Source organism: Anopheles arabiensis, chromosome 2, assembly GCF_016920715.1.
Source record: "Anopheles arabiensis isolate DONGOLA chromosome 2, AaraD3, whole genome shotgun sequence".
NCBI classification, from domain to species: Eukaryota; Metazoa; Arthropoda; class Insecta; order Diptera; family Culicidae; genus Anopheles; species Anopheles arabiensis.
The window spans coordinates 25,958,967-25,986,397 of record NC_053517.1 but is presented as its reverse complement, the minus strand read 5'-3'; the positions used below and the strand labels follow the sequence as shown (position 1 = coordinate 25,986,397).

Sequence of the window (27,431 nt, the reverse complement as noted above, 5' to 3'; positions counted from 1 at the left end):
TAAAATTGAAAGAAGAAATAAATTATACGCTTTCAACCGGGAACCGGGAGCATCTCTTGGGAAGGGCAAACCGGGCTGGATGTACGATTGGTAGCGGAGGGATAGGGAATGGGGCAAACGTTTAGGCTTCATTGCAATTATATTAGCGAACGGTTGGCAGGTTGGCGCACAGTGCGATAAAATCACTGCTAGTTTCGATGCTCGCTGGAGGAGAAAACGTAAAACTCATTTAAAATATGAACAGAAAATAGTTTTAATTTTTTTAAATGATTTCATAACTCACATCTTCTTAAGAATTTATAATATTACGATCACGAATCATAATTTTTCATCATGCGGGGAAAATTTTGTCCGAAACACTGTGCCGTGTATTCCATTCGTGCGAAAATCTCAGCCTCCCGCCCGATTGGAGCATTCAGGGCTGTGGGAATTGGAAATGAAAGACATTCCTGTAAAGACAGCGACTTTCACTGTCTAGATCTCGCTGGCTCGTGATCCTTCCGATATCTCCTATAAAGCACAAAAGAGTGTTTCTTTTTTTTTTTTGGTGTATGCTGTTTCGCGGCTTATGTCGAATGCTAGAAGTTGAAGTTGTTTTTTTCTCGTTCTGCGAGCGCTTTTGTGTATTGTGTACGAAATTAATAATCATTTTATTGCTTCATTTGGTGTGGGATCGGACCGACGTCGATGGCACACTTTCAAGACACTACACCCCAATCAGGCGCACACAAAGCCAACGTCTCTGCCGACTGTACAGTTGTAACTGAAGCGCTTATTGTTTGTTACATTGCATGCACCATACAAAAGGTTTGAATGTGGGGAAGGAAACAGAGAGCTTTACTTCTATTCTTCGCTTCACGATAGAGTCAATCACATCGACCCATAATCGATCGACACGCGGAAAATTAGGAATATACGGTAGGCTTCCCCGGCCGGGGCGCACGCAGCACCATCAATTGCTGCACAACGCGGTAGCGCGGGCAGCAGAAGCAGCTCGAATCAAACAATCGAAAATTAAAATAATTAGAACAGTGGGCAGGCTTACTGGCTTACGACGCCCTGCGGCTCTGTTATTAATCCAATTAAGGCGGGTGCTACGGGGGAAGAAGCATCCAGAGCTCGATTGGCCCGACTGACTGACTGACTGACTGACTGACTGACTAACCGGTGCCGGTAAGGCTGATTAGCTCGTTGTCTGTGCGAGCGTTGCACCACGCGTATTACCTTATCGTCTGCCAGCCACGATGACGACGACGATGCTGATGATGATGCTACACTTCTGCTGCGTTTTAACTGTCGATCAAACAACACGTAAGCTTCTCTCGTACGTTCGCTATCTCTCTCTCTCTGCCTCTCTTTCTGGACCATTCCTCGTTGTCTTGCAGCACTGGGAATGCGCACACACCTCCACCCCCCAAGACGCTGCCTTTAATTAATTATGAAGGAAAAACTCATTTCTTTTCCAACCGTGGCCCGTCCGCTAGACGTGGGGGTGTGTGGAACGCTTTTTCATGGTCCATCTCCTTCATCTCCACTGGCACTGGTCGATACATGCCGTTACAATCAATTGACCGCAGGATGACGTCCACACAGCACAGCTCGTCCCGTTTGCTGTGGGTTGATCGGGCGAGCGCGTAAGTCACTGTGCCGGCAATGCAGAGAAGCATGCATCGTGGCATACCTCACAACGGTTTTACGGCGCTTTATCAGACCCAGCAAAGCCGGCCAACGCTCGCCACACAGAGCCACAGAAGCCCGCCGGGGGTGAAAAGTATAATTTAATAACTAATTAATTTAATTATTATTTGTTAAGCTACAATCTACATCGGTGCATCCATCTTGTGCGCTAATGGAGAACGGTGCATCGGCACAGGCTTGTGCGGCGCTCTATGGGAATAGTGGCGCAGTGGATGCTCGCACCAGCGCGTGCGTGTTTTGCAGTCACAGGTGGCCATAGACATGCACACATAGGTGCATCCCGCATATGCTCAAGAATGGCGAAAGCGCACACACTGCCCGCGTAGGTCAATTTGTAGCATAATCGGAAATTAAGAATCATTCAGTGCGCTCGCCCCCGCCATAGCGAAGTGGGAACGCACTCTCTTGGTCGCATCTTCTGTGTAACCGACCGTTCGGATCGGCAGGCGGTTTGTGTAGAGCTGGCGAACAAAAAAACACAGGCGCACAATTAATTGCATTTTGTACTGGCGATGGTATGTGAAGCGTTACTATTACCTTCTTCCCTTACCGATAGACTGTCCGACGCATCGACGCATCGTGTCGGACCATTAATCGGGCGGTCAGAATCGGCCGATTGGCGGCAGCTGCGTTTGGAGTCGATCGCGCGTATGATTGAACCCTGCCGATGCCCGATTTGGGCCGGCGAGATCCTGCGGACGGCCGTGGGTGGTAGATGTGATTCCGATCGTCACGATCTGCGTGTATATGTGTGTGTGCTCGTCTCCGCCTACAAAAAAGAAGAATAAGTTTTGTTGAAGATGCTTTCCGTTAGTTGGTGTACCGCTTCCTCCAAACTGCATCTCGCGTTTTTTTTTTGCTTTTGCTCTACTGCGAGCCTCTCTCCCCATAACCATAAAGCAATTGGAAACCAGCACTGGATGCGACCTAACCCAGACCTCGAACGACCTAGCCCCCCGGAGAGGGTGGCCGCTGCTCACGCCAGCGTCACGTGTGCGTGTGTGTGTGTGAAGCGGTCGCGACTGCACACACTCTTTTAATTTCTTCCTTTTTTGTCACTAATTGAAACGATTATCGAAAGTTTATCGAGCGGCAGCGACCCAACCGGTCCCTAGAAACTCCCAATCCCTCACCGACCAATTGCCTCCGTGCCAAACGTTGGAATGGTTTTATTTGTACAGCGGGAACGGAAGGCAGCTTATCACCTAGCTGAAGTGAACGGACGATTCATCTTTATGGACGGATAACCCATTCCCAGGTTGGCACGATTGGGCTCGCGATGGGAACTCCCCATCGGACTCTGCGAAGTTCGACGGAACATCCATCGATTAGGGATCGATTTGTGTGTGTGTCGGAAGTCGCGCTGTTCGATCGTAATGCAAACCCCCTCTCTTGACATTGCACCCCAAAAAGGGCAGCCAAAAGGGTGAACCGGCGGCGGTACTGGTTCACAGATCAGTGGAAGGTTGTGAGAAAAAATAGTCGCCCGCAGTGATTATGGGCGGTTAATGAAATTTATTGTCTTGCACGAGCGTGAATGTTTTTTTTTTATGTGCTTTTGACTGAAATTTGCCTGTCGAGAAGTGACCCACATACTTCTCGGTAGGCAAATTAAGCGTCGTAATGAGCTGCACGAAGTAGCTTCATGCACAGGACGGAACAGTATTTGGGTGTATTCGATTGCCTCCTACCCTGGATACTTGCGAATTGGCCTGACTTTTGAACTTGACTTGGCTTGTCGTGTAGATAGTGGTGTTAGTATCACAGAGATTACTTCTACTTTCTTTCATTTATTTGTTTTTTGTTCTTTCGTCGTCGTCTTCGTTTCGTTTTTCAATTTCTTGCTTTTCTACTACTCTTCTTCTTGTTTGTTGCTGTCGTTTTCTTCTTTCTTGTATTTTTTCTTCTTATTATTCTTCTCATCCTTATCACCTCAAGCCACATACTGGCCTCATGTAGACTTGCTAGAATTATTAGTCAATCCATAAAAAACACCTTCCTTCTTGGTTGTCTGAAATCCAGGGAAAATAGTAAAGCTCTGCTTGCAACAGACGTTGTTTCTCACTGGAGTAACTCAAAGATTCGTTCTTCCCCAGATAGATCCTTAGATACGACATGATACGATACTTAGCTACGACATGAAGGCACATATTGGCCTCATGTGGACTTGCTAGAATTATTAGTTGTTCCCCAGAGTAACCCGAAGTTTTGTTGTACCTAAAATTGAATAATTGACTTTTAATATTTATTCATTCATTCAAAGTATATCTTGCGGGAAAAATTATCTTATGGTTCAGCAGTGACATTACAACTGAACTGAACTGCAACCCCTATTGGGAAAAGTAATGGGACAATAATATACACGGAATAAGAACATTCCTGGGTTAGGGGTTCTTTTTTATACGAGCACATGATGAAGCAAAAAATTTTAATGAAGTTTAATTAATTGTTTTTATTAGCATTTAGCAGTCCTGGACATCCATGGCTGCTTGGTGCACAAATAGTATTGAAGAAGGTGGGGCACGGGTCAATAATAAGCCGTGATAGTGAGCCCTGTGGATAAGAAACTCGGACTCATATGTCATATGAACATGTCAAGACATTTCATAGTAGCTATTCCATAAGTTCATAACGACTAAATTAAATGTTGGTGTGTCGTATGCGATTGTAAAAATGGTCAATGATAGCGTAATAGTCAAACATCTTCTTTGCCACGACAACCGTTGTCGGTCAAGGCCTGCCTGTACCACAGTGAGTCTTGGTTTTCAGTGACTTTTTGATACCCCATAGCAGGATAATAGTCAGTCATACTTATGCGGACACGGTCCATTTGGGACTTGAACCCATGATAAGCATGTTGTTAAGTCGTACGAGTACTACGAATCCAGCCGATAGTCAAACATATTGAGAATGAAAGTAGACCACGATTGCTAGTGTAATGAAAACAGTAACATTTACCACATATTGTAAATAAGACAACAATATGGTAGGGCTATGAACTGGGATAACAATTGGATAGAAACCTGATCCAAAACACCAACACGGTCATATAGAGTATTTGTAAAACGTTTTGTGTGTTCCCTGCAGTCAATATACCCGTCTAAGGTTCTGTTGCGAAACCCTGCAACCGGGCTAAATTAACTAGTACGATACAAAATGTCCCATATCGTAGACGTCGCGGTTACAATCTTCTGTTTGTATATCTCCTTCACATATCTCAATGTTTTTAAATAAGTTTTTGCTTGTTTTGGGTTCAAATATCAGTGGACACAGGAAACTCCTACTTCAGGTTCTTCAGCTTACTTGTGCGAGACTTTCAGTGTGATCAATAACCAAGATTGACCGAAGCATCAACATTAATATCACAATTGCACAACCGTAGTAATTCGATCCGAGTCACGGCTTATCTGTCAACCAGTTTATCCCCGTTCCAAAGCACGGCAACATTCTAGAACTGGCGGTTTATCCTCCGGTGGAGTCACGATGCACCGAACGACCCGCGAACGTTCTTTCCGCTTGCCAAATATGGTTCAAACTTTATGACACACACACTGCTCCCGATCATCCACCATTGAGATAGCGTAATCAGCTTTCCCGTACGTGATCGATCATCCGCCGGTGGCGTGCTAAATGCTCGCCGAAACTGCTATTACATTCCGCGGTAGTATTACCCCCTCCCTAGGGGGTGGTATTTGATAAACAATGGACCAACACGACGACGCATTAGCAGCTCTCCTGTGGTGGGATTATGCTACCTGCGATTTTATTTATCGCGTTTGCTTATCACGTGTTAAACCACTGTCATAAACCAAGCCACCCGATAGCCACCCGGGGAGTGGCAGCGGGGGTCCGATTTCGGCTAGCCTGATTACCTGCCAGTAAACCAGTGTTCCGGTGCCAGTGGGTGCGGTGAACGGAGCAATTAGGAGCGCCTGGGCTATCTTATCGCAGCATAACCATCTAGCACAAACGCGGGAATCGAACCTGGAAAGAGGTGCGACTACGACCCGTGCGTGCTCCACACCTCTGGACCTCCGGTCGTAATCGGACAAAGGTTGCCCACCTACCGCTCGTCGGATGCGTCTGGCACTCCATTGGCCATTAAATTCAATCACGTTTTGTTATGAGCCGAGATGCTTCTCCCAATGCTGAGACGCGCTACTGTTCGCACAAAGCGAAGAAAGCAGTTGATAAGGGAGAACCATATTGAAGCTTGGTTGTAAACACTAAAGGGTCGGGAGAGGGTGGCCAGAAAGGGAAAGGGGCAAGGCCACAGCACGGCTCGCGACTACGTCGCACACCACAAACACCAGTGGTTAGCATCGCGTAGCTGATGCGCTGATTGATATTATGTTTTTGCTAGCGATAAGAAACCAACACCGTGTAACGCAATCGTACTGTTCGCGCGCTCCGCGGTGGTTATCGATAGACGGACTGACAGTATCGCTATCAGTGAGTGGGACGCGTTGCCTGCGGCCGTATAAAAGCTGCCCGGGGACGCCACGAACTGGTACAGTTTGGACAAGTGCTCCAACGGGCATCAAACGTTTTGCGACAACCAGTGACAACCGAAGCGAAAATGCGCGCGTTCGTGTGCATGCTGTTGGCGGCCATGGCCGTGGCAGTGAGCGGCCAGTTCGATACGCACCAGTGGGGCGATCGGAGCGGCATCGTGCATCTGTTCGAGTGGAAGTGGAACGACATTGCGGCGGAGTGCGAGAACTTCCTGGCGCCGCGCGGTTACGCCGGCGTGCAGGTGTCGCCGCCGACCGAGAATGCGGTCGTGTGGAGCCCGCGCCGCCCGTGGTGGGAGCGCTACCAGCCGATCTCGTACAACCTGAACACCCGCTCGGGCAGCGAGGCCGAGTTCGCGAGCATGGTGCGCCGCTGTAACGCGGTCGGTGTGCGCATCTACGTCGATCTGGTCATCAACCACATGGCGGCGATCAGCACGAACGGCGGTACGGGCGGTTCGTCGGCCAACGCCGGCGCCATGCAGTTCCCAGCCGTGCCGTACGGTCCGAACGACTTCAACCCGGTGTGCACGATCACCAACTACAACGATCCGATCATGGTGCGCAACTGCCAGCTGGTCGGACTGCCCGATCTGAACCAGGGTAACAGCTGGGTGCGCGACAAGATCGTCGAGCTGATGAACAAGATGATCAACTACGGTGTCGCCGGGTTCCGTGTCGACGCGGTCAAGCACATGTGGCCCGGCGATCTGCAGGCCATCTACAGCCGCATGGCCAACCTGCCGACCGACCAAGGATTCCCCGAACGCGCGCCCCTTCATCACGCAGGAGGTGATCGATCTGGGCGGCGAAGCGATCAGCAAGAACGAGTACACGCACCTCGGCACGGTGACGGAGTTCCGCTTTTCGGCCGAGATTGGCAAGGCTTTCTACGGGCGCAATCAGCTGCGCTGGCTCGCGAACTGGGGCCCCGAGTGGGGCTTCCTGCCCTCGCATCTGGCCCTCGTGTTCGTTGACAACCACGACAACCAGCGCGGTCACGGTGCGGGCGGTTCCGATGTGCTCACGCACAAGGTCCCGAAGAACTACAAGATGGCGAACGCGTTCATGCTGGCCCATCCGTTCGGTATTCCGCGCATCATGAGCTCGTTCTTCTTCAACGATGGTGACCAGGGACCGCCGTCCGACGGCGACGGCAACCTGAGCTCGCCGACCTTCAACGCGGACGGCTCGTGCGGCGGTGGCTGGGCTTGCGAGCACCGGTGGCGCCAGATCTACAACATGGTTGGGTTCCGCAATGCCGTCGCCGGCACCTCGCTGAACGACTGGTGGGACAACGGTGGCAACCAGATTGCGTTCTGCCGCGGCGGCCTCGGCTTCGTCGCCTTCAACCTGGAGGGCTACGATCTGAACCAGAGCCTGCAGACGTGCCTGCCGGCCGGCACGTACTGCGATGTGATTTCGGGCAGCAAGTCGGGCAGCAGCTGCACCGGCGCTAGCGTCACCGTTGGTGGTGACGGTCGCGCTAACATCTTCATCTCCGCCAACGCGGACGACGGTGTGCTGGCCATCCACGCGAACGTAAGTATTGGCGGTTGGAAGTGAACGGTGTAGACGGCGAACCTAACCTTCTGTTTTTTTTTTCTCTTTCTTTTTAGTCCCGACTGTAAACATCGACCTTCGTGATGCGTTCGCGAGACGCACTCCACTAAGCATCCTTTTTCGAAAAGTGTACAAATTTTGAAATAAAATCTAGTGCAATAAAAAATAACAACGTTAAATTCAATTTCTAAACAGCTGTGAAAGTCTCTCTTTAACAAATCTACTCTGCCCCACAAAACAAACACTTTCGTCCGCGTGACCCAGTTCTTGTGTGTAACGGGTTTCGTACTGCCGTCCTCTGCACCACCGGTGGCCCTTCAAAAGCGAAAGCAAAATCCCTCGGTGCTGGGATGCTCGTTTGCAAATGATACCGTTTTACAATTAATGCCAACCAACTAACCGTAAGCTCCTCGGTCCACCATTCTACCCCGTTGGCTCCCTTTCAGGCAGCATTTGCTTTACTTTGTGTCTAAGATCTTTAACCTAGCACCGGTTCAGCAGGCACGGAGCAGACAGCCAGAGCGTCCGCCGAGCAAAACCGCCGAGGAAAAGGGCAAACTGCCAAGGACTGGTGGATGGGCCTTTGGAAATTGTATCGCCACAACAATTGGACACGGCTGCGGGAGTTTGGGGATTTGGAAATTTTTGGCCAGACCCTCCTACCCTCTACTCTATTCCTCCTCCTCCTCATGCAAACCCTCAACCCAGAACAGTGCGCGAAGGTTTTGAGTTCTGTGTATAATTTAAATGTCAAATGCACATCACGGCGCTTCCGTAGCTGAAGCCTCCTCCGGGCAGATCGGCCTGCCCGGGTGTACCTGCTTTCACGGACCTTGGCCTCGGGTCTGGGGCTCCCACTGGACTCCCCAATAGAAAGGATGGCCTATTAAAGGTTATGCGGCTGTTTGTCTGGGTGTGTGTGTGTATGTGTGTGTGTTGCTCAATTCCTTTTCCCCTCAACTCAACGAGCTTGAACGAGCTTTCCGTGTGCTGGTCGAGGTAGCCGTGTAGCCGTACCTTGACCGTTGAGAAAGGAAGATGTTCGTTAGATTCTTTTCACTGCAGGAAAATAGATCGGTATCGATCGGGAGCAAAGGAAAATAGAAAAAAAAACCTTGCCTTCCTGAATGGAGAGCACCAGAAGCGGCTGCTGCCGCGTAAATGAATCAAACCTTTGGTTGTGGAATCTCATTGTCTCGTGAGGCACTTTTAGCATTCGTGAGGTCGCTTCGCTTCTTTCACGAGGTGCCGGATTAGGCTGGTGGCCGGAGGGACGGTGGTAATGCGAGATGCCGTGCGTGCGATGCGCCAGTGTAGTAAGTACGCTACTGTGTGTGTGTGGCTGGCTTGACGTCAGTCACATAGACCCTCATCGGGCAGCGCGGGATGCGGAAACGTTTGAGCGGCCAATTGGTGGGTTTGGTGGTGCGTTTTTTTTGTTATATTCGGGACTACGGAAACCAAGAGGAGTGAAACAAACGCGCACACTCACACCTTCGCCAAAGTGGGAGGGGGTTTGGGGAGATTTAATCAACCGCGCGCTATTAATCGTGTGAATTGGGTTAAAACTGACCTTTACTTGGATGCGCTGCAATCTTGGACGAGCCCGCCCGAGATGCAGACCTGGTGCGCTCACACACACACACACGCTGACACGCTCATCCCGCAAACCATTAACGGCTGTTGGACGGGAACGGCCCCGTGGCTGGTGGTGGCCCCGAAAGCCACCTTCAAACGTCGTCCGTGCCAAGATCGTACCTTAATTGTTCATCAAGCGTTTGTTCCCAGCGACCCGGGGCACACCACCGCGGTCAAACCGAACCGTGGTGGTGTGACTTTAACCGAATAGAAGAAGCATTACAACGACTTTAAAAAAAGACACATCGATTCTCCGTAAAAACGGTTTGCGATGAGATCGGTGGGGTGGAGTTTGAAAGCGATTCGGAAAATGCACCGCACAACAACAATGCCATAATTGGTGGGGAAAGTTTCGGCTCCTGACACCTATAATACAACCCCATGCAGACCACCGCAATGTGGGGTTGGGTATTTTTTCCTCTTTCGCCCGCTTTTGGGGAGTTAAAGTGTCAATCATTAAAAAACAAAAAAATGCTCACACTCTGCCCTGTGAGATGATGGTAAGCGTAGCGATGTGTTATTACCGATTGGTCGATAAGCATCAACCGCTTCCGAACTGGGCGCATCCGTTCAATGGGAATGTATGTTGCACCGCACAAAGCAGCATTTAATTTTTGGGCTCACGGGCTCATCATTGTTGCCACCGTTGTGCACAGATTGGTTTGGGTTATCAAACAACGTTCATGATGAAGCATTTATCTTTGTGTGTGTGTGTGTGTGGGGGGGGAAAGATCCAACATTTGCTTATCGGTGAGGATCGCAAAACATGAGGAAACTGGTGGTTACTGTTGTTTTCATTTAATTTTGCCACACCTCGGTACCGTTGTCGCTCGATTGTACCTTTTGGCGGAGTGTGACAGATACATTCAGGGTGTGATAAGAATAAAACATGGTTTTTGAAGCGCTAACTGCAATTAAATGTCTTTTTTTGACAGTTTTTTTCTGAAAATGTGCAAAGAATTCACAATGTAGTATGTACAATCAAGGCTCATTGTGTTGGGAGCAATTATTTATACCGGTTGTGAAATCTTTTATCAAATTCATTGCTTGGCACCCCTTGGGGTTTTGTAAGTTTTGACGGTGTTGTTTTTTGTAAGGGTCAATTTGACGGAATTTAAGAGTCATTTTTGTTGCATAAAATGATAAAGTAACATACTCTTTTGTTAACATTTTTCTTGAGAAACATTAGAGCTGCCACAAATCGGCAAAAATACCGAGTGAATGAATTATGGAATCTATTATAGGTGCAGATTGTTCTCTTACATACAAAAACTGATTATTGATTGTGGTTAAATGTAGGGCCTACGGCTGTATATTGAAAACCACGTTGAAATTGTGTTATTTCCAATTTCTCCACCAGTAATTTAACTACTCAGTCAACTCTACAATCTGCAATAGACATCCCTTTACAGAGGTTCAAATTCGAGGAGTGTCCGAAGAACCAGAATCGTACGATTATTTCAGTTCATTCTAAAGAATGAACAACGAACGAATTACGTTCATCTAATCATGGTTGATGAGTTCTTTATAAATCATAATGTAATAATTTGTTCATGAAAAGAACGTCCTACCCGTCGAAATGAAGAACGTCCTGGACTACCAAATAATTTCCATGGTATATCTTCTGAAATTAACTAAAGATTCGCAATACACGATCAATTCATCTAAATCAATGAAAAAAACTAGTACGTTCACGTTCACAAATCATTCAAATTTCTCTAAAAGTGCTGCTGATTGTAAAAAACATTCGTGACAGATTACAAAATGTTGTGCAAACGAGCCGAATGGACTTAGCTCTTAAGCTGGGCTATCTTTTTTACGTTTGTGGGAAAATACTTCCGATGGGCATTAATTTACGAATTTTACAATATATTAAGCATCAACTAGAATACTCTCACATTATGCCTGAACGCTGCCTTAACTTCCAGAACGGTCAAAGTGCGCCTGCCTCACGCCATCAATAGTAAAATTGACACTAATCGTTTCGAATCCCGTATTGTTCCGTGCTCTTATCTTTCATTGATGGGTGGGATTTGTTTTATCATGTCGGTAAACCCCACATGGTGGCTGTATCACTACCAACTGCCACCGGTTTTTGATTTTGGCTAATCGCTCCATCGCTTATCGCAGCTTCAAAAATGGTGGGATTTTTTAGCCCATTCAGTCAATGGTGTGAGAAATCGGGTTTTGCTAGAAGAATCCGAACGGACACAACGCCACAAACAAAATCAGTTAATCGAAATTTAATCCACCTTTCCGCTATCTTATCTTATCACCGGCGATAACGTACTGGGGCACGTTTTCCTGGGGGACCATAGGATGGGAGAGTGAACAAGTATTTATAGCACCGGCACTGGCCGGCGAGCGTAAACAATCGAAAACAACTTTACAACCGCTGCTGCTGTTTGCTGTGTGTCTTGTAGCGTCATGCGTGCTGCCGTAGTGCTGCTAGCGGCGTGTGCCACCCTAGCGGCGGCCCAGTTCAACACCCACCAGTGGGCCGACCGCAGCGGCATCGTGCATCTGTTCGAGTGGAAATGGGACGACATTGCGGCGGAGTGCGAGAACTTCCTGGCGCCGCGCGGTTACGCCGGCGTGCAGGTGTCGCCGCCGACCGAGAACGCCGTCATCGGCGGTAACTTCCGGCGCCCCTGGTGGGAACGGTATCAGCCGATGTCCTACCGGCTGGAGACGCGGTCCGGCTCGGAGGCTCAGTTCGCGAGCATGGTGCGCCGCTGTAACGATGTCGGCGTGCGCATCTACGTCGATCTGGTCATCAACCATATGGCGGATCTGGTGGGCGGTGGCGGTACGGCGGGCAGCACGGCCAACCGGCCGAACTTCTCCTTCCCGGGCGTGCCGTTCAGCGTGACGGACTTCAATCCGCCCTGCATCATCACGAACTACAACGATCCGATCATGGTGCGCAACTGCCAGCTGGTGAGCCTGCCCGACCTGAACCAGGGCGTGCCGTGGGTGCGCGACAAGATCGTCGAGCTGATGAACCACCTGATCGGGCTGGGTGTGGCCGGGTTCCGGGTCGACGCGGTCAAGCACATGTGGCCCGGCGATCTGCAGGCCATCTACAGCCGGATGAACAATCTGCCGACGTCGCACGGCTTCCCGCCGAACGCACGGCCCTTCCTGACGCAGGAGGTGATCGATCTGGGCGGCGAGGCGGTGACGCGCGACGAGTACACGCACCTGGGCACCATCACCGAGTTCCGCCATTCGGCCGAGATTGGGCGCGTGTTCCGGGGACGCAACCCGTTCCGGCACCTGACGAACTGGGGCACCGGCTGGGGCTTCCTGCCGTCCCATCTCGCACTCGTGTTCATTGACAACCACGACAACCAGCGCGGCCACGGTGGCGGCGGCTCGGACGTGCTGACGTACAAGGTGCCGCGCAACTACAAGATGGCGACCGCGTTCATGCTGGCCCATCCGTTCGGCATCGTGCGCGTGATGAGCTCGTTCTCGTTCAGCGACTCGGAGCAGGGGCCGCCGCAGGACGCGAACGGCAACCTGCTGTCGCCGACCTTCAATCCGGACAACTCGTGCGGCCCGGGCTGGGTGTGCGAGCACCGGTGGCGCCAGATCTACAACATGATCGGGTTCCGGAATGCCGTCGCCGGCACGCAGATCAACGACTGGTGGGACAACGGCAACTACCAGATGGCGTTCTGTCGCGGGGCCCGCGGCTTCATCGCGTTCAATCTCGAGTCGTTCGATCTGAACCAGAGCCTGCAGACGTGCCTGCCGGCCGGCACGTACTGTGATGTGATTTCGGGCGACCTGGTCAACGGTGCGTGCACGGGCAACACCATCACGGTCGGTGGGGACGGACGGGCGCAGATTGTGCTGCCCGCCAACGCGTACGACGGTGTGCTGGCCATTCACATCAACTCGCGCGTCTGAGTTGGGGAAGCAGTTTGTGTAGAGTTTATGTAGATATGAATACAATTAATCGAAATGCTTTACTCGCTTAGCTTAACATGCAAACATGGGTTCGTTTTCGGTGTGGAATTGATAGTTGAAATACTGTGTTGGAGTAGAAGCGACGAACCCCACAGCTCATGCAACAAATGCTGTAGCTCAAGGATGGAGGGCAATTCTTACTGCCAGTCACAACTTTCCATACTGCTCCAAACACTTTCTGCTGGTTGCTTTCTCGACCTTATCAAAGGGCTCTTCTGTGGCACGGTCGTGACACTGCTTTCCTCACCACCCGTTCGTAAACACTTCGTAACAGGCCTCATTTGTCGCTGACTGACACCTCTTACTGACACATTTTCGGTAAATTGTCAAGTCCTACTTTGCGCCGCGCGACTAATAATAGAGATGTTTGCCCCTTTTCCTGAAATAATAAAAACCCTTCAAACCCATCGCTTCTATATCCGTTCGCGTGCACCGATCAGGATGACAGCTTGGAAACACTTTCCAGCAACATTGCGGGAAACACTTGAAGGCAGGAAGGCATCGAAGTTAATGCAACAAACAAATCCGTTTGTTGGGCTGCTATGGTGAAGTTTGCCGACATTGCCCCGTCTCGGATAGTCACGCACATAGCTCAATTTTGGCCGGCTGCCCGCCTTATCATCAAAAACAGCTCTCCCCTCCCCCCCTCGCTACCGATAGGCTATAATCACCCGAGGGCCCACGAACGCCCGAGTGACAGTAGTAAAGGCGTGCGTTTATCGGATCACACAGCACACGCTGGACGCTAAATTCCGGTATCAATCACTTGGTCCGCACGCCCGCTCCAATGATTGATATGGTGTGCAATTGGCGTGCTGAGTAGTGTTGGATGATCGCACCATCCCGCTCCCACCAGGACTGGCCGCAGTCACCGACGACTGCAGTCGCACAACGCGTTGCAACCAACACGCGATGCTTTCACCCGCGTCCTAACGCGCCCGGTGTGTTGATTTAATCTTCGAACTTTCCGCCCCGGGACGCGATGACCCAGTGCACTGCGCTATCTTGCGGGGCGCTTGGAAGGAAATCCAATCACACCCGCACATTGGTGGTGTGTTGCTGCGGCAGCCACACGGTTTCACACTGTTTTTCTTTTTCTTCTTCTTCATTTTGGCTTTAGTTCGGCCGCGCAACTGCAAACGGTCACGATCGCCCGCTACTTCTGCGGTGCGTGCGCTCGACAAAAGGGTCAACAAAAGCATTTGAACCGAATGGAAGGGAGGGATTGAGCGGGGCAGAAGATCGCGCACAAAAACTGGCTTGGCTTTCTCTCCTTTCTTCACTTCACATCCTCCCCCAAACAGCTCCACCACAGTCACAGTTTCACCAAACACCGGCGATCGGAGCGTGTTGATAAATATCATTATCGAATTAAATAAAAATCATTTCCAGATCGCCCCAGTGCCGTTGCCGGGCAAAACGATCAACGCCCGATAAAATGGATCTTTCGCGGCCATCATCAAACTGTTCGTCCATCATCATCATCAGCGCCAGCCGCCGTCATCCATACGTACCGCCAATCGGCGATCGGTGAAAAGTGAAATGGCGTGCAGTGTCGGAAAACAAACCCGCCAACAAACAATAAGCGGCCGCCCGGAAGAAACCATCGGTGGAGAGGGGGAGAGGGGGAAGTAGTGGCTTCGTGCGTAAGAAATCTCATTCATTGTTTCCTAACACCCCCTCCTTCACACACACACACAAGCGCGCGCGCCCGATCTGCCCAATTGTTGGCGAGGATGACTCCAATGGTCCGGAAGAGCCCTATATCCATCCGATCAAAGCGCTCCGTTTGAGATGGAGTGGAGGGCGTTGGGGGCGAAGGGAAGAGGAGGAAGGAGGGTAATTGTTGGTCCATTGTGCCCATGCGCTGATTGATGCGCTATTTTTTGTGTATTTCGCGATCCCACCAATTTCAATGGCCTAGGTGTGTTTCGGTTAGCGCCACAAAAAAAGCAACAGCAGCAGCATCAACACAGAACAACAATCTCAACTTCACACCCCATGGATGGAAAGAAGCAAAAAGGCATCATCCCAAAGCGTCTTCTTGGTCTTCCAATTATTGCGCGGGCTCGACTTTCGCTTTCGCCTGCGAAGGTTTTGGGCAGCAATGCGAGGGAAGAGACGAACCGGCCATTGAACGAAGCTGATTGGAGGTAAACAGTGGCTCCGTGTTTACTTCACTTTGGAGAAAACGGTTTACGGCACTTTGTTTTTTACGGACTCTCCAAACGTTCGCCTAATAAGGTGTATTAAATTACAAAATTTTGCATTACCGGGCGGCACTTTTCCCTGCCACACTGGGCAGAAGTTACCTTACGGGAAACTGCACGACCCAAACAACTGTAAACTGTTTTTCACCTTGTTTTCGTGCCCCAACCGCTCCGCCCGGTGTTGTATATGTACGTGCAGTTCTAATTCGATACGTTCCACAAATTTGAATGCTTCTGGAATCTTGCACCCCGGCCCTTCTCCAGTGATTCTCCCCGCGCGGAAATTGGAACACTGTCCCGATCGCATGCCTAGTTTCCCAAAGCACACAAGTAAAGGGATTCGCCGAGCCTGGTGGCAAGCAACAAACCAGATTCCGAATCCAGAACGACGGTGGTAACCCAAACCAAAGCACACACACACACACACACGGCACCACCCGCATAATACCCCCGCTCGGGGGCGGACTGATTGGAATTTATGCTACTTAACAGTACTCCGGTTTTAATCGATCGTTCGGGATCACCCTACTACCACATCTACCTTCACATGAGGTCTTTTGCTATCCGATGTGCCGTATGCGAAACGTTTTGTGAGTAGCCGGGGCTGCAAAGCATTCGGATAGCAGGTTTTTTTGTGTGCTGTAGCTCGCTGTTGTTTCCCTGCCTCTATTTCTGTTTCGGTATGTAGCAACACTACGAACACCTTCCGCTCCTGAATAGCTCTGAGTCCACTGAGGGTGGACGCTTTCCGGTTTGTGGTGTGATTGTGCTATTTATTGGTGTTTTATTTCGCGAACATTTCCAGTTTCGGACACCTTCACAGTCTCCCCGGGGGCACGCTGGACAAAGCCCAGTAAGCCAAGCAGGATCCCCATTAGACTACCTTGCGGAAAGAAAACAGACACGATCAGGTTCGATCGTGCGATTTATGGCGATGGTTCGCGGATTTTTTTTTCTTTCTATTATTACCTTCTCCGGCCTCTACACACTTGAGCTCCGGTGAAGTGGTTTGTAAATTAGTGGGTTTATTAAGTGGTTTGATGGTTTTGTGTTCGATGCGCCAAGGAATGCCGACCGTCGACGGTGCGCTTGTAAGCGGGGAAGCAGATTTGCTGCTCCGAAAGGGAGCCTTCATTCCCACTCTGAAGGAGCACAAACCATAACGAACGGACAGTGGAGGCAATGGGGAGTCTGGTCTACATTAGCTCGCTGGATCCCCCGCGGCAGGATGAAAATGATCGGCCGTTCTCAATCCCATAGCTTATAGCATGTACCGACCGAAACCGGCTCAGTTTCGAAGCTCCGATGCACCGACAGCTTTGCAAGCTAGTGCAACCAAAGGGTTTCACTTTTTCCCCCGAGCCTGCGTTGAAATCCTGGGTTCAAGTGTCATGTTAATGACGGTGGAACAAGCGGTACACACGACTCACCGCCGAGAGTTTAGTGCGGGTTCGTCTCCTGTCTTTGATCTTTCCGCGTTCCTCCGTCAGCGTTCTGTCAGCGACGTAGAACGGCAGGTAACGATAGATCAAACGGTGGTGACTAAAGGGAAAACTCATAATTTAAATCAAAAACTTTAAATACTCATACACGACCGGGTGCTCAAACCACTCAGCCAGCAGCACCCACCAGAACATCAGGAACGTCACTGGTGTGTCATGGCGGGAACATACAGTACGGTTGGAGGGAAACGAAACCAGCTGCCAACCAACCATTGCTTTGCGCCGACGGGCATTAGATTCCCGTTAATTAGAAGTCCGCAGCGGGGGGAGCGCCTTTTTTTCGAGGGACGGATGTCATCGACCATAATAAGCCTGAATGACATCAGAACAAAGTTTGGAATTTGTTCTTGTTTAGGTTCGCTTCCTTTTCACCCAAGCGTTCTTCGCCTCATTGCCCTTCAGAACAATCTTTTTCCTTCCTTTTAAGGCACTGTTTCGAACCGATTTCTTTTCCAAATCCCTTTTCGAATTCACAGCCTCCCCCGCGCCCCCCCAAACACTCCATTTATCTCCTCAACGGTAGCCCGATTTCAAGCTCCCGTAGCGTCCGATAGTGTTGCGCGAAAGTGCACTAATTATGTGTATACGCTTATTAGCCATTGTTTGTCCCTAATTGCATTGCACAATTGTGGACCGTGCGCGAGCGCGCGCCCTTCCGTTTGTTCGTGGGTGGGATGAAAGGACCGGGCTCTGCCCAATACCCAACATGCCTTGGTCCACGGCACGGTGGTGTCCACGCCGGGTCCCACGCGTGGGCTTCGATGGGCAAACTATTTTTTACCATATACGGCGCGCGTACGATCCGGTAGGATAATTTTATTTAATTAATTGCTTATAGATTACTTCGGCCGGCCGGCTCGCTCACCTTTCCTGTGACCGCCAGTTGTGACCGCCCGTTCGATCGATTGGTTTTATGCCCTCGCATTTGGTTCGCCAATTCTCGATGCTTTCGTACATTCAAATTGCTTGGACCGAGGCTTGTGGGAACGGCCTGACAACTCCGAAAGGGCAGCATCTTCTAGTGCCAGCCAGCTGAATGGTGGGAGAACACTGTGTCACCGTGCATTATTTCGACTCTCTTTCTCTCTCGCTCGCTCTCCCATTCCCATTCCGTCCAACAATGCACAGTTATGTGTGCGTCCATAAATAGTAAGGTCGCACAATTCCGAACGACATAAAATTGTTGACCAATTATCGATCACATGATTTCCGTTGTTTTTGCGTTTCGTTCTTGGTAGCACCAACGCTTCTCCCGGCTACCGTGCAGCTACCGTACTTGCCTTTCTTTACTGCGTGACTTCACCCTTCTTGATTTGCTTCTTTTCCTGCCTGCATTGGCCACGATTCTCGTCGATCCAAAAGATTCTTCCCAACCAGCGCGCAAGAACGAATGATTGCTGCTGCTGCCTTGATTAGGGCAGCCAGGGCTGCTTCGTCTGGCTGGAAAAGGGCCTTCTAATTGGATAGTTCGCCATCCGTGCCAGTATCGTCGTCGTCATCATCGTCATGCCCTTCCACCGTCATCAGCATCATCAGCATCTTCATATTTCGATCGTGCGGCTGAACAGCGGCGCCTCCCGCTGAATCACACGGGCGACGGGCGTGACGTGTCTTACTAACCCCTCGCGCGGCCGCTCGCAAACACTCACCGGGAGCCGATTATGGTCGGCCTGGCGCTATGCTCTTATCGCAGCACACTCATCAGCATCGGAAGAATTTTTCCACCTCTAATTACGCGCGCTTTCTATCTCTCTCTCTTTGTCTCTTTCAGCCATCTTGGGAGAGAAAGAAAGGGAAGAACGCGCCCACCAGTTCGGGGTGCGAAGTATGCAAAACCGTTCGATTCGTACACGAATTCAGCCAAGAATCTGGGAAACCCGTGCGGGGAGATGTTATTGCGTCAAGAAGCACACATAGCGCAAATACACATCTCACCCATTTTCCACGGTGTAGTTGTAGATTCTCTCTCTCTCTCTCTATCTCTCTATCGGGCTCCAGCTCTCTACATCGCAAACGGTCGCTACTTCATTTTGGTTAAGCTATCCTTCGCAAAGCTGGAAGTAGGGGACTAAATAGAAGGTGTTTGAAACACGAAACACACTAATCGCCACCCTTCCACGCTTACTGGGCCCTTCTCCTGAGGAGGACTACAGCAACACACTCCACAATATGGTGAGGCGCTACTGCTCCTACTGCTTCCTTCTATGCTATCGACCACGCGATCAAGTGTGAGTCGTTCACGCGAACGAAATTCCCCAAACGACAGATCGAGGCCGAAGATCGCTATCGCTTAATCATAGACATTCCGCGATGCAGAGACCATAGACCCGAGGTGGATGTGGGTTGGCCGTACCGAGTGGAGTGGAGTATCCGCTTGAGCGTAACTGAACCGTAAGGTGAACTGTATCATCCAAGGAACCCGTGGTGGGTGAGATATTATTGTAGGTTTCAATTGTCCAAAAAATACCCAAAATTATTTGAAGTCTGCTTCTTCTAAAAGCCAGCTTTCTACGCAATTTAAGAGGGAGAGAGAGAAAGAGAGATCGTAGAAGAAGCATTACCTGTTGGAATTTTCATTCCAAACGTTGGTCTGCAATACTGTGATTAGATGAAGACAAGTATCGAGTCTTCATGTCTAGGCTTTTGGTGTAGGTCGCAGCTTCGATTTGCCCCCAAACGCTGCCCCGTGATGAAGGTACGCAAAGTGGAGCAGCAGCAGCAGCGATCCGGTAGGGCATGCGATTCCGCAACTTCCAGGTCAGCGCATTAACAAACACAGGCAGACACGGTAATCGCTCATCGGCAGGTCATCGCAGGTCCCGGTGCGACATGGCCACCAGCCGCTTCGGGGGTTGCTCGCAAAAGGGCCACACATCGCGAGCTCTCTGCACATCAGCATCGTCGTCGTGTGTCGTCGAGCAGCCCACGCGCGCCAAGCAGGGGAAAGGGAAAACATGCGGCTAGGCTCGCAGTCTACCGGGCTGAGAGATGCTTTTCGAAGTACCGCACACGTTAGGCTCATCCCACACAGTACACCGAAACCTCGTACCCGTAGTTCTTCCTCGCTGTGTTGACATACAAAGTAACTTCTCAATGCTCATCTGCTAACCAACCGTCATGTTAGAAAACATTTCCATCTCCCTCCGCACGCTTCGATGGATGAAAAATGCACCTGTCACCGGGCCTGCCGCAGGGAAGGAGAAGTATCGCATCTTGGCGTGGCTCTAGCTAACACCCCAAACCCAGCTAACGGTCCCGAACACCCTGACGATGATTAATGTACCCCTCCCGCCCGGTTGGTATCGGTGAAGGTCGCGCTGCATCCACCGGCGAAGGTGTCACGGTGTCGTCCAATCGTACTCCGCAAATCTTGATTGACGTTCCGGTTGCCGGGGTTTGGTTGGTGCAAAACGTGCCATGGTTTGCGGTGCCCATTTGGCTTTTCGGCCGTTTTGGCACGAGCGGCGCATGATTTACGGGTGATCTTGATTTTGTGAGGGTGGCCCCGGGTGGCCTAATTGAGCTCATCTCATCTTGCGCGGCCCGTTAATGGGGTAGAGTGCTTTCCCTTTTTTGCCCTTAGAGCACGTCCCTAGAACGGCTAGAAGATGGAACAGTCATCACCGGCCGACCACCTATCGCTTGCCTTTGATCTTCGCTTCGGTGCTGGTGACGATCAAACGGTACAGCACGACCGGTCGTCGGTGGTCGCCATCCACATCCCGTCCAGTGATGGCCATCAGGTGTAATGGAATCGCGATCGCTTTCCAGGTCACCCACATTTGGTCGCCCTGCCGGTGCTGGCTGCAATATCCGACCCGGCGTCACCCGCCTGAAGGTTGTTGGGTCGCGCCGAGCTTGATAGTAAAACGGCAGCAAGCTCGATTGGAACCCGTTTGTCTCGTTTGTCGATGAAGTTCCCTCCCTAGTTTCCCAAGGTCCGGAATATCGACGATTGACCCTGCTGGGATTCAATTCTCGCTGACCATCGTCGAAACTTTTCACTCCAGGTTGTAAAGTGTACGCGATGAACCTTTCATCCTTCCTGACGCTCGCGTACGTTTGGCCTCGACGTGGTCGTTGTGGGCGTACGGGGTCAAACGTTTCATTGTTTCCAAACGTTCCACATCCTCGGACACACATCCTGCGCCATCAAATTGAGTACCATTAGCCGGTGTCGGAGCGCATCACCTCACAGGAATGCGATCTAATAATAGTCCACGGCCGCAGGCACGGAAATTCAAAGCAGAGCCTCGTGCTCGAAGCTCACAAAAGCCCAACCTAAGGCAGCATGCGTGTGTGCTTCTGTGTTTGTATGTGTGTGTGTATGTGTTTGTGTGATAATTATTAAAAATAGAGCACTGCAAATGAGGTGTTCAAGTTCAAGCCCAGAGAACCCACATTCATCCCGGCTCTCGTAGATGAAGGTCGGCACGAAGACGTATTACCATCTCAGCACGAACCGATTCCCTCCACCTCGGCAGGCGGTTGTTGGGAAGATGGCGAAGCTTTTGCTTGTGCAAATTATGACTAAAACATATAGCCCGGAGTGCCTCCCGGCACCAAAACCGAACCGGAAACGCACTCCTGTGTGGCACTAAACCACAGCAACTTATGCACGAATGCCTATCTAATTGATGTTGTGTAACTTATGAATATGGCCCCGCACGGTGCTACGCTGCTAAGGCCACAATGGGAAACGGCTAAGCAGCAGCATCCGGCTGCTCGTTGCTCGTGTTCGGCCGGGCACACCGTCCCAAGGCTTACTACAGCGAAAGACCCGCCTCCGTAGGCGTTGCTCGATATATACCATCTTCCCCCATTAATGTTCCGATTCACACGCGATTATGCCGGCACATTACGTAGTCTGCGCCACAGGGAACTACGGGAAAGGCTGATTAAGCGTGTTTGTTCGACAGTTCGCTGGCTGCGTACAATTCAATTAGCAATATTGTAGCACTGCACATCCCGTCCTGTGCTGGGTTGTGCTCTAGTTTGCATCGTTTGTTCGGCGAACGAGCGGCATTTTTATGCAAAAACATACTTTTATGCGGAGGAACATTCGGGCAAACAATCGTGCTAAACAGTGTGACTGATCAACGCTGACCCACTTGATGTGCTGTTGCTGTTGAGTGGTGGCTGGGGAAGATGTTAACACACTTATTCTTGTTGATAAAGTGTTCCACTGCAAAGCAAATAACACACCACACCATCGACCACTACACCGAAAAAAAAGGTGGATGACAAAAATCCGTGGCCCAGATGGTATGCGCGCGCGTTAGGCGAACCGTTTAATGTCCATTTTCACAGCCGTATCACACCGTTGGCGCATCACTGTGGCCTGTACCCGCTGCCAATTGCGTACTTTCTTCACGTACACTCAGTTTGATGTATCGATTGACTTTTCCCAGCCCAGCGCCCACGTCCCAAGGGGGGCATGAGAGTGCAACGCGGCGTGGAACGGGCAGCAGGGAAAGCGAACTTGTTGTTCGTGTGCATCGTGTGCAACTGCTGCTGCTGCTGCTGCCGCTGTGTCGCCTGTCGCACATCGGAATGGCCACATTCCAATCAGTGCTATCTTCATCCCGGCATCTACAGTCAGCTAACCAGCCCGCCACAACAACAGCACCCGGCACCCATCGATCGTTCGCTTGCGCGGGAAACTCGGGAAGTTAACTGGTCCCGTCGCGACCAGAAGCGTCATCCATCAGCGTGTAGCCAACGGGCGTGCGTGGCTACGACAAACCACGGTGACGCACATCCGAGTCTCCCAGAGAGGTGGAAGAGATGGGTGAGGGGGGGGGGGGGTTAGGAGGACATAATCAATTGCTCATATTCCTGCGCCCGACAGACGATTATTCCATGAGAAATGTCGCCATTTCCCGCAGTGACACAAACCGTGTGGTTCCTTTTTCTGACCCTTTTTTCATTTGGCTCACTGTGTGTTTCTATGTGTGTGTGTGTGAGGGACTGCAAAACGGTTGCCCTCTGTGTGCGCATCTTCATCGTGTTTCTTTTTTGGCTTGTTGTTTGATTTTTTCCACCCCTATCTTCGAATTGTAATGCTTGCGAGCAACTTGAGAGCCGAAGGAAAAGTACAACTCGCAATACAGGGGCAGGTAAATGAAGATGAAAATGCGCACAGCAAAGAAAGAGACCCGAAAGAAACGCTCAGCGCGCAGCCTGCACCGGCACCACCGAGGGGAGCTGGTGAAATGGTGAACGCCAGCGAAAAGGAAGAGCGCGGCGTACCGCTTGACAGGTGACTTTATGTAAATTTTGACCCTCTTCAGGCTACCACGAGCGTCGTGGCACCGTTTTCCCGTGCGATTCCTTCCCGGGCCGTTTTTCGCGATACCGTCCTTCCCGCTCCTGCCGATGGTCGGAGAGGAAAACTCGGCAATTGTGACCCACCCGCCCTTTCTCCAGCAAAAAAAAAGCTCATCATGAAACGCAAACCAGAACTGTTGCAGTCTGCTAGTTTCCTTTTTGGAGACATTTCGATTTCGACGGAGCAATGCAAAAGCAAAAGCAGGTGGGTGGAAGCAGGTGGGTGCACATATTAATTCGCCTAACAAAATGGCCCGCTAACAACTGGCGGCTGGGGTGACCGCAATACTCGGTGGCACTCTGTCGCTGGCGTCCGGAAATGGAAATGAATCGTGCGGGGTTGTTGTTGTTGTGGGAGCTAAATCGATTGACATTCACTCGAACACAGACGCTGGCCGATTGCATTTCGCGGATGCATCTTCCATTTTTCCGTGAGGCTGCTGCCGGAATGGGGCCCCACTCGGGCGACATTCCGGCATTGTCATTTTGGGGAGGGTGCAAAGATTCGGCCGATGGGCCGATGATATTATCTTACACTCTGCGGCCGATCCATCTCCTCGGTATCGCTTAACCTATGGATTCCAATAGCAAGAAAGATACTGAGAGCGAGTGAGAAAGAGAGAGAGCGAACGAAGTACCACACCGGGAATGGGAAATAAATATTCAATTTGATTTTATTGACTTACTTCGATTCGAATCTTGGTCAGAAGGTTGCCACCAACCCCCACTACATAGCGCCAATTCCATCGACTCATTCGCATGACAGTAGCATACCCAAATGGAGGACAGCTAGGAGTGCGACGGAAAGCTAAGTTCCTCTCGTTTTTTTTTTTGCTTGTTTTTTTGAGTTGCTGCTGATGTCCCGGGAATACTGTGCTGTGTGAATGTGTGCCTGCCGGTAAAAAATATAAACCGTACACACACACACACACGACACACACATTGCTCTGGGGAAGCGCACTCTGCTGGTGAATTTGCAGTTTTGTGACCAATATGGGCAATCGTAAAATCATTGCCGATCATCAAGCTGATCATCTCGCCCTAGCAGTCGCCCTAGAGACGCCGATTGACTCGGAAGTGAGTGTGTACTTTTTTTTTTGCTTTTTGGGCCCGTTCTAGTATGAGCGCTAGTACCGCCAACGGCCAACAGCAGCCGAGGGCCCGATGAGGTTCGTCGTTCTTTCGTTAGACCGCATCGTTTGGTGATCTTTACTTGCAGAGGCGAAAATTGTAGGAAAAATCCATAAACTGGCCAACTCCACACTCACACACACACAATGTGCCGGGGAGTACTGGTGGCCGCACAGACGAGTCGAATTAGAGCAATCTTTCACATGACTGATGGATGGAATTTACCTCCTCCAGCCGTTGGAGGTAAAAATGGGTCAGTAGCAGATATGCATCGGAACCCGGTACCGAACCGGCATCGAGGAATGGATAGGGGGGGACGGTTGGGAATATGGGCACATGGGAAGACAGTCAGGCACAAGCCAATGCGCCTCGGTGTGGTACCCCTTCGGTGGATGATGATGATGATGGGGTGGTACCGAGCGCATTGTCATTTCGAGATTAAAAGAGCAGTCAGAGCCCCTCTTTCCACAGGCTGGAATGTATGTGTTTTTTTTCTTCTAGAGCCCATGAAAAGGTATAGGATTGGTGTAGTTTGGTTTGTGTAATCTTCTTATTGGGGTTTTGTACTGGTCCTCTAACGGCAAGCGTTGGCGGTATTTCTATGGCAGCTTTTCCCCCCTCTATTATTGGTTAATTATTGGGCTGAGTAATAAGTTCATAGCGGATGCTGACGTTTGACGTTTCGATACATAACGACGTCTATAGGGAAATGTTCATTTGGGTTTAGCAGAGGGTTTTTTAAGTATTATTTTCTTGGAGTATAGTAAATAGACCATACTAAAATGAGAATAGCCTTTCCGACTGTTTCGTCATGCATCCTTTGAAGCCTGATTAGTTATACCTGATGAAAATAGCTTGTTTAGATTATATTAGAACACAAGACATTATTTCATGGACATGAAAATGAGAAATGCTGGGGCGAGAACTAACTCTTTCACATAGATCTCTTCTAGGTCCACCCATAAACGTTCACGATAAGGGTCCACACCACCAGAACGCTTGCGATTGAAGAGATATTCTAAAGAATTCTTCATGTACAGCGATCCCTAGCATTTAGGAGGATCAACGTGTAAACCATACGAATACTACATCCCTTACAAAAGAGCAGAGCCTCAACAACTCCCTCGACAATCTGCGAAAAGGTCGAGATATAGGAAAATAACTACAGTGGGGCGCCGTTTATCCGAGCTTCTCGGGACTTTACCTCGCCTGGATAAGCGAATAACACGGATCATGAGTCAAATGATATATTTTATCACCAATTCCTGATAAGATTTTGGTAAACTTTCTTATTTTCTTATAAAAATAACCATGTTTTTAATAACTTCATTTTTTTCCAATGAGAATATTTGAAATTTGCCATGAATTATAGTGTTTTTTGTTATGACAATGTGCTCTTATAACCGCTTTTTCAAATATCCTCCTCATAACGCAATGTCACCGTTGTATTGAACTGTCATTTCTCAACAGCACGGATAAACGGAAAGCCGGATAAAAAGTACCCGGATAAACGGCGCTTCACTGTACGTCGAATTTTAGATAGTGACGACCTGATGATCGATTGATGTTCCAGCATTTACAACTTCAGACTTCGTTGTAGTTGATTTGTTGACAAACATGAGCGTACCAACTCATTCCACATTGCTGAAATACATTGATGTTTGTGCATACTTTGCTCAAAGTCTGAAAACTATGATTGAAAAATGTCATCAAAAATGACATCAATGCGACGAGCTGTGTCCCAGAATGCTGAAGGGGGATTGCTATGCAAATGCTGACTTACAATTTACACAAACCACGCTGCCACCCATCAACACAGAAACAGATGCAATTCAGAGAAGGTTCGCGTGCCAACATTCCGTATGACAAATGAAACCCCCCTAGCCGAAAGAGAATGTTTGTTCGCCTTTTACGATCTACACCTCCAACACACACCGCCAACAGTGTGCATCTTGGACAAACAAACCCCTAAAATAAAATGTCCCATTAAACCCACACCGTACTTTTACCTGAGCAAATCCTGGGCTCCTCGCCAAGTTGCTAGTGGCGATCTTCCGGGCGATCATTCATCCCGACGGTGGCATATGTCACACAAAAGCCCGCACAAGCACGTCCAATAAATATTGGAGCAATGGTTCGTGCTGTTGTCAACCGCACACCCCACCACGGTGCACAATAATGTCCGGAACTTTCGCCCAGGCACAACGGGTGCTCCTGGAAAAAAGCATGGCAGTACCATTTCGCTCCACTTCCAATTAGCCAGCAAACTCTGCAACAAAGCACCGGCCACCGGCGTGCGCGATCTTCCGCGCTTCACGTGCGCAACCATTGCGCCGAGCTACGGTGGGCGGTCAAGTATGTGGGTGATTTGTTGTGTGTGTGTGTGTATTTATAGGGGTTGTTTTTCGGTTTCACTGTACCAAATGAGGGTCCCAATAGAGTGACAGCAAAGAAACACTGTCCTCACGTCGCTGTGGTCGATGTAAACTTGCACTGATGACTTAATGTGGCCGCGAGCAAATTGACGTTTGATGCTCGCTGTCTGACTCTCTCTCTCTCTCTCTCTCTCTCGGTGCAATGCCGCACCACCGGGATGGATGGATGTCAAGTAGTTTCCATGGGGGGAGGCAAGAGCTCAATCCATCTCTTGCTACGGGATGTCCTTATACAGCATATGCTTGTAGAACAAGCAGCAGCGATCGATTGTCAAACGGCGTTTTCCCGCACGGGCTTCTTCTGGGATGTCGTGTTGCCGACTGCTTCGCTCCCAAAACGAGGAAGTCTGATGAGCTAAAAAGACTGAAGGCTGAGAAGAGAAGTGTGTGTGTGTGTTTCCTTTCACTGGGTGCATTGTGGATTCGTCGCAC

The 27,431-nt window shown here is 50.1% G+C and overlaps 3 protein-coding genes across 4 annotated transcripts in view; all 3 read left to right on the top strand.

The window, feature by feature from the left end:
• LOC120903778 (autophagy-related protein 16-1) overlaps nucleotides 1–27,431 on the top strand; it is a 249,551-nt gene that overhangs the window by 206,273 nt on the left and 15,847 nt on the right. The gene's annotated exons all lie outside the window — the stretch shown is intronic.
• On the top strand, nucleotides 6,176–7,967 carry LOC120903791 (alpha-amylase 2-like). The gene is given in 3 exon segments (XM_040313408.1): nucleotides 6,176–6,972; nucleotides 6,974–7,754; nucleotides 7,832–7,967. Coding segments are annotated over 3 exon segments (1,488 nt in total). The 5' UTR covers nucleotides 6,176–6,277; the 3' UTR covers nucleotides 7,844–7,967.
• Nucleotides 11,801–13,798, top strand: LOC120903801 (alpha-amylase 1-like). The gene has a single exon (XM_040313416.1). The coding sequence runs from the start codon at nucleotides 11,841–11,843 to the stop codon at nucleotides 13,329–13,331; it is 1,491 nt and encodes a 496-aa protein (XP_040169350.1). The 5' UTR covers nucleotides 11,801–11,840; the 3' UTR covers nucleotides 13,332–13,798.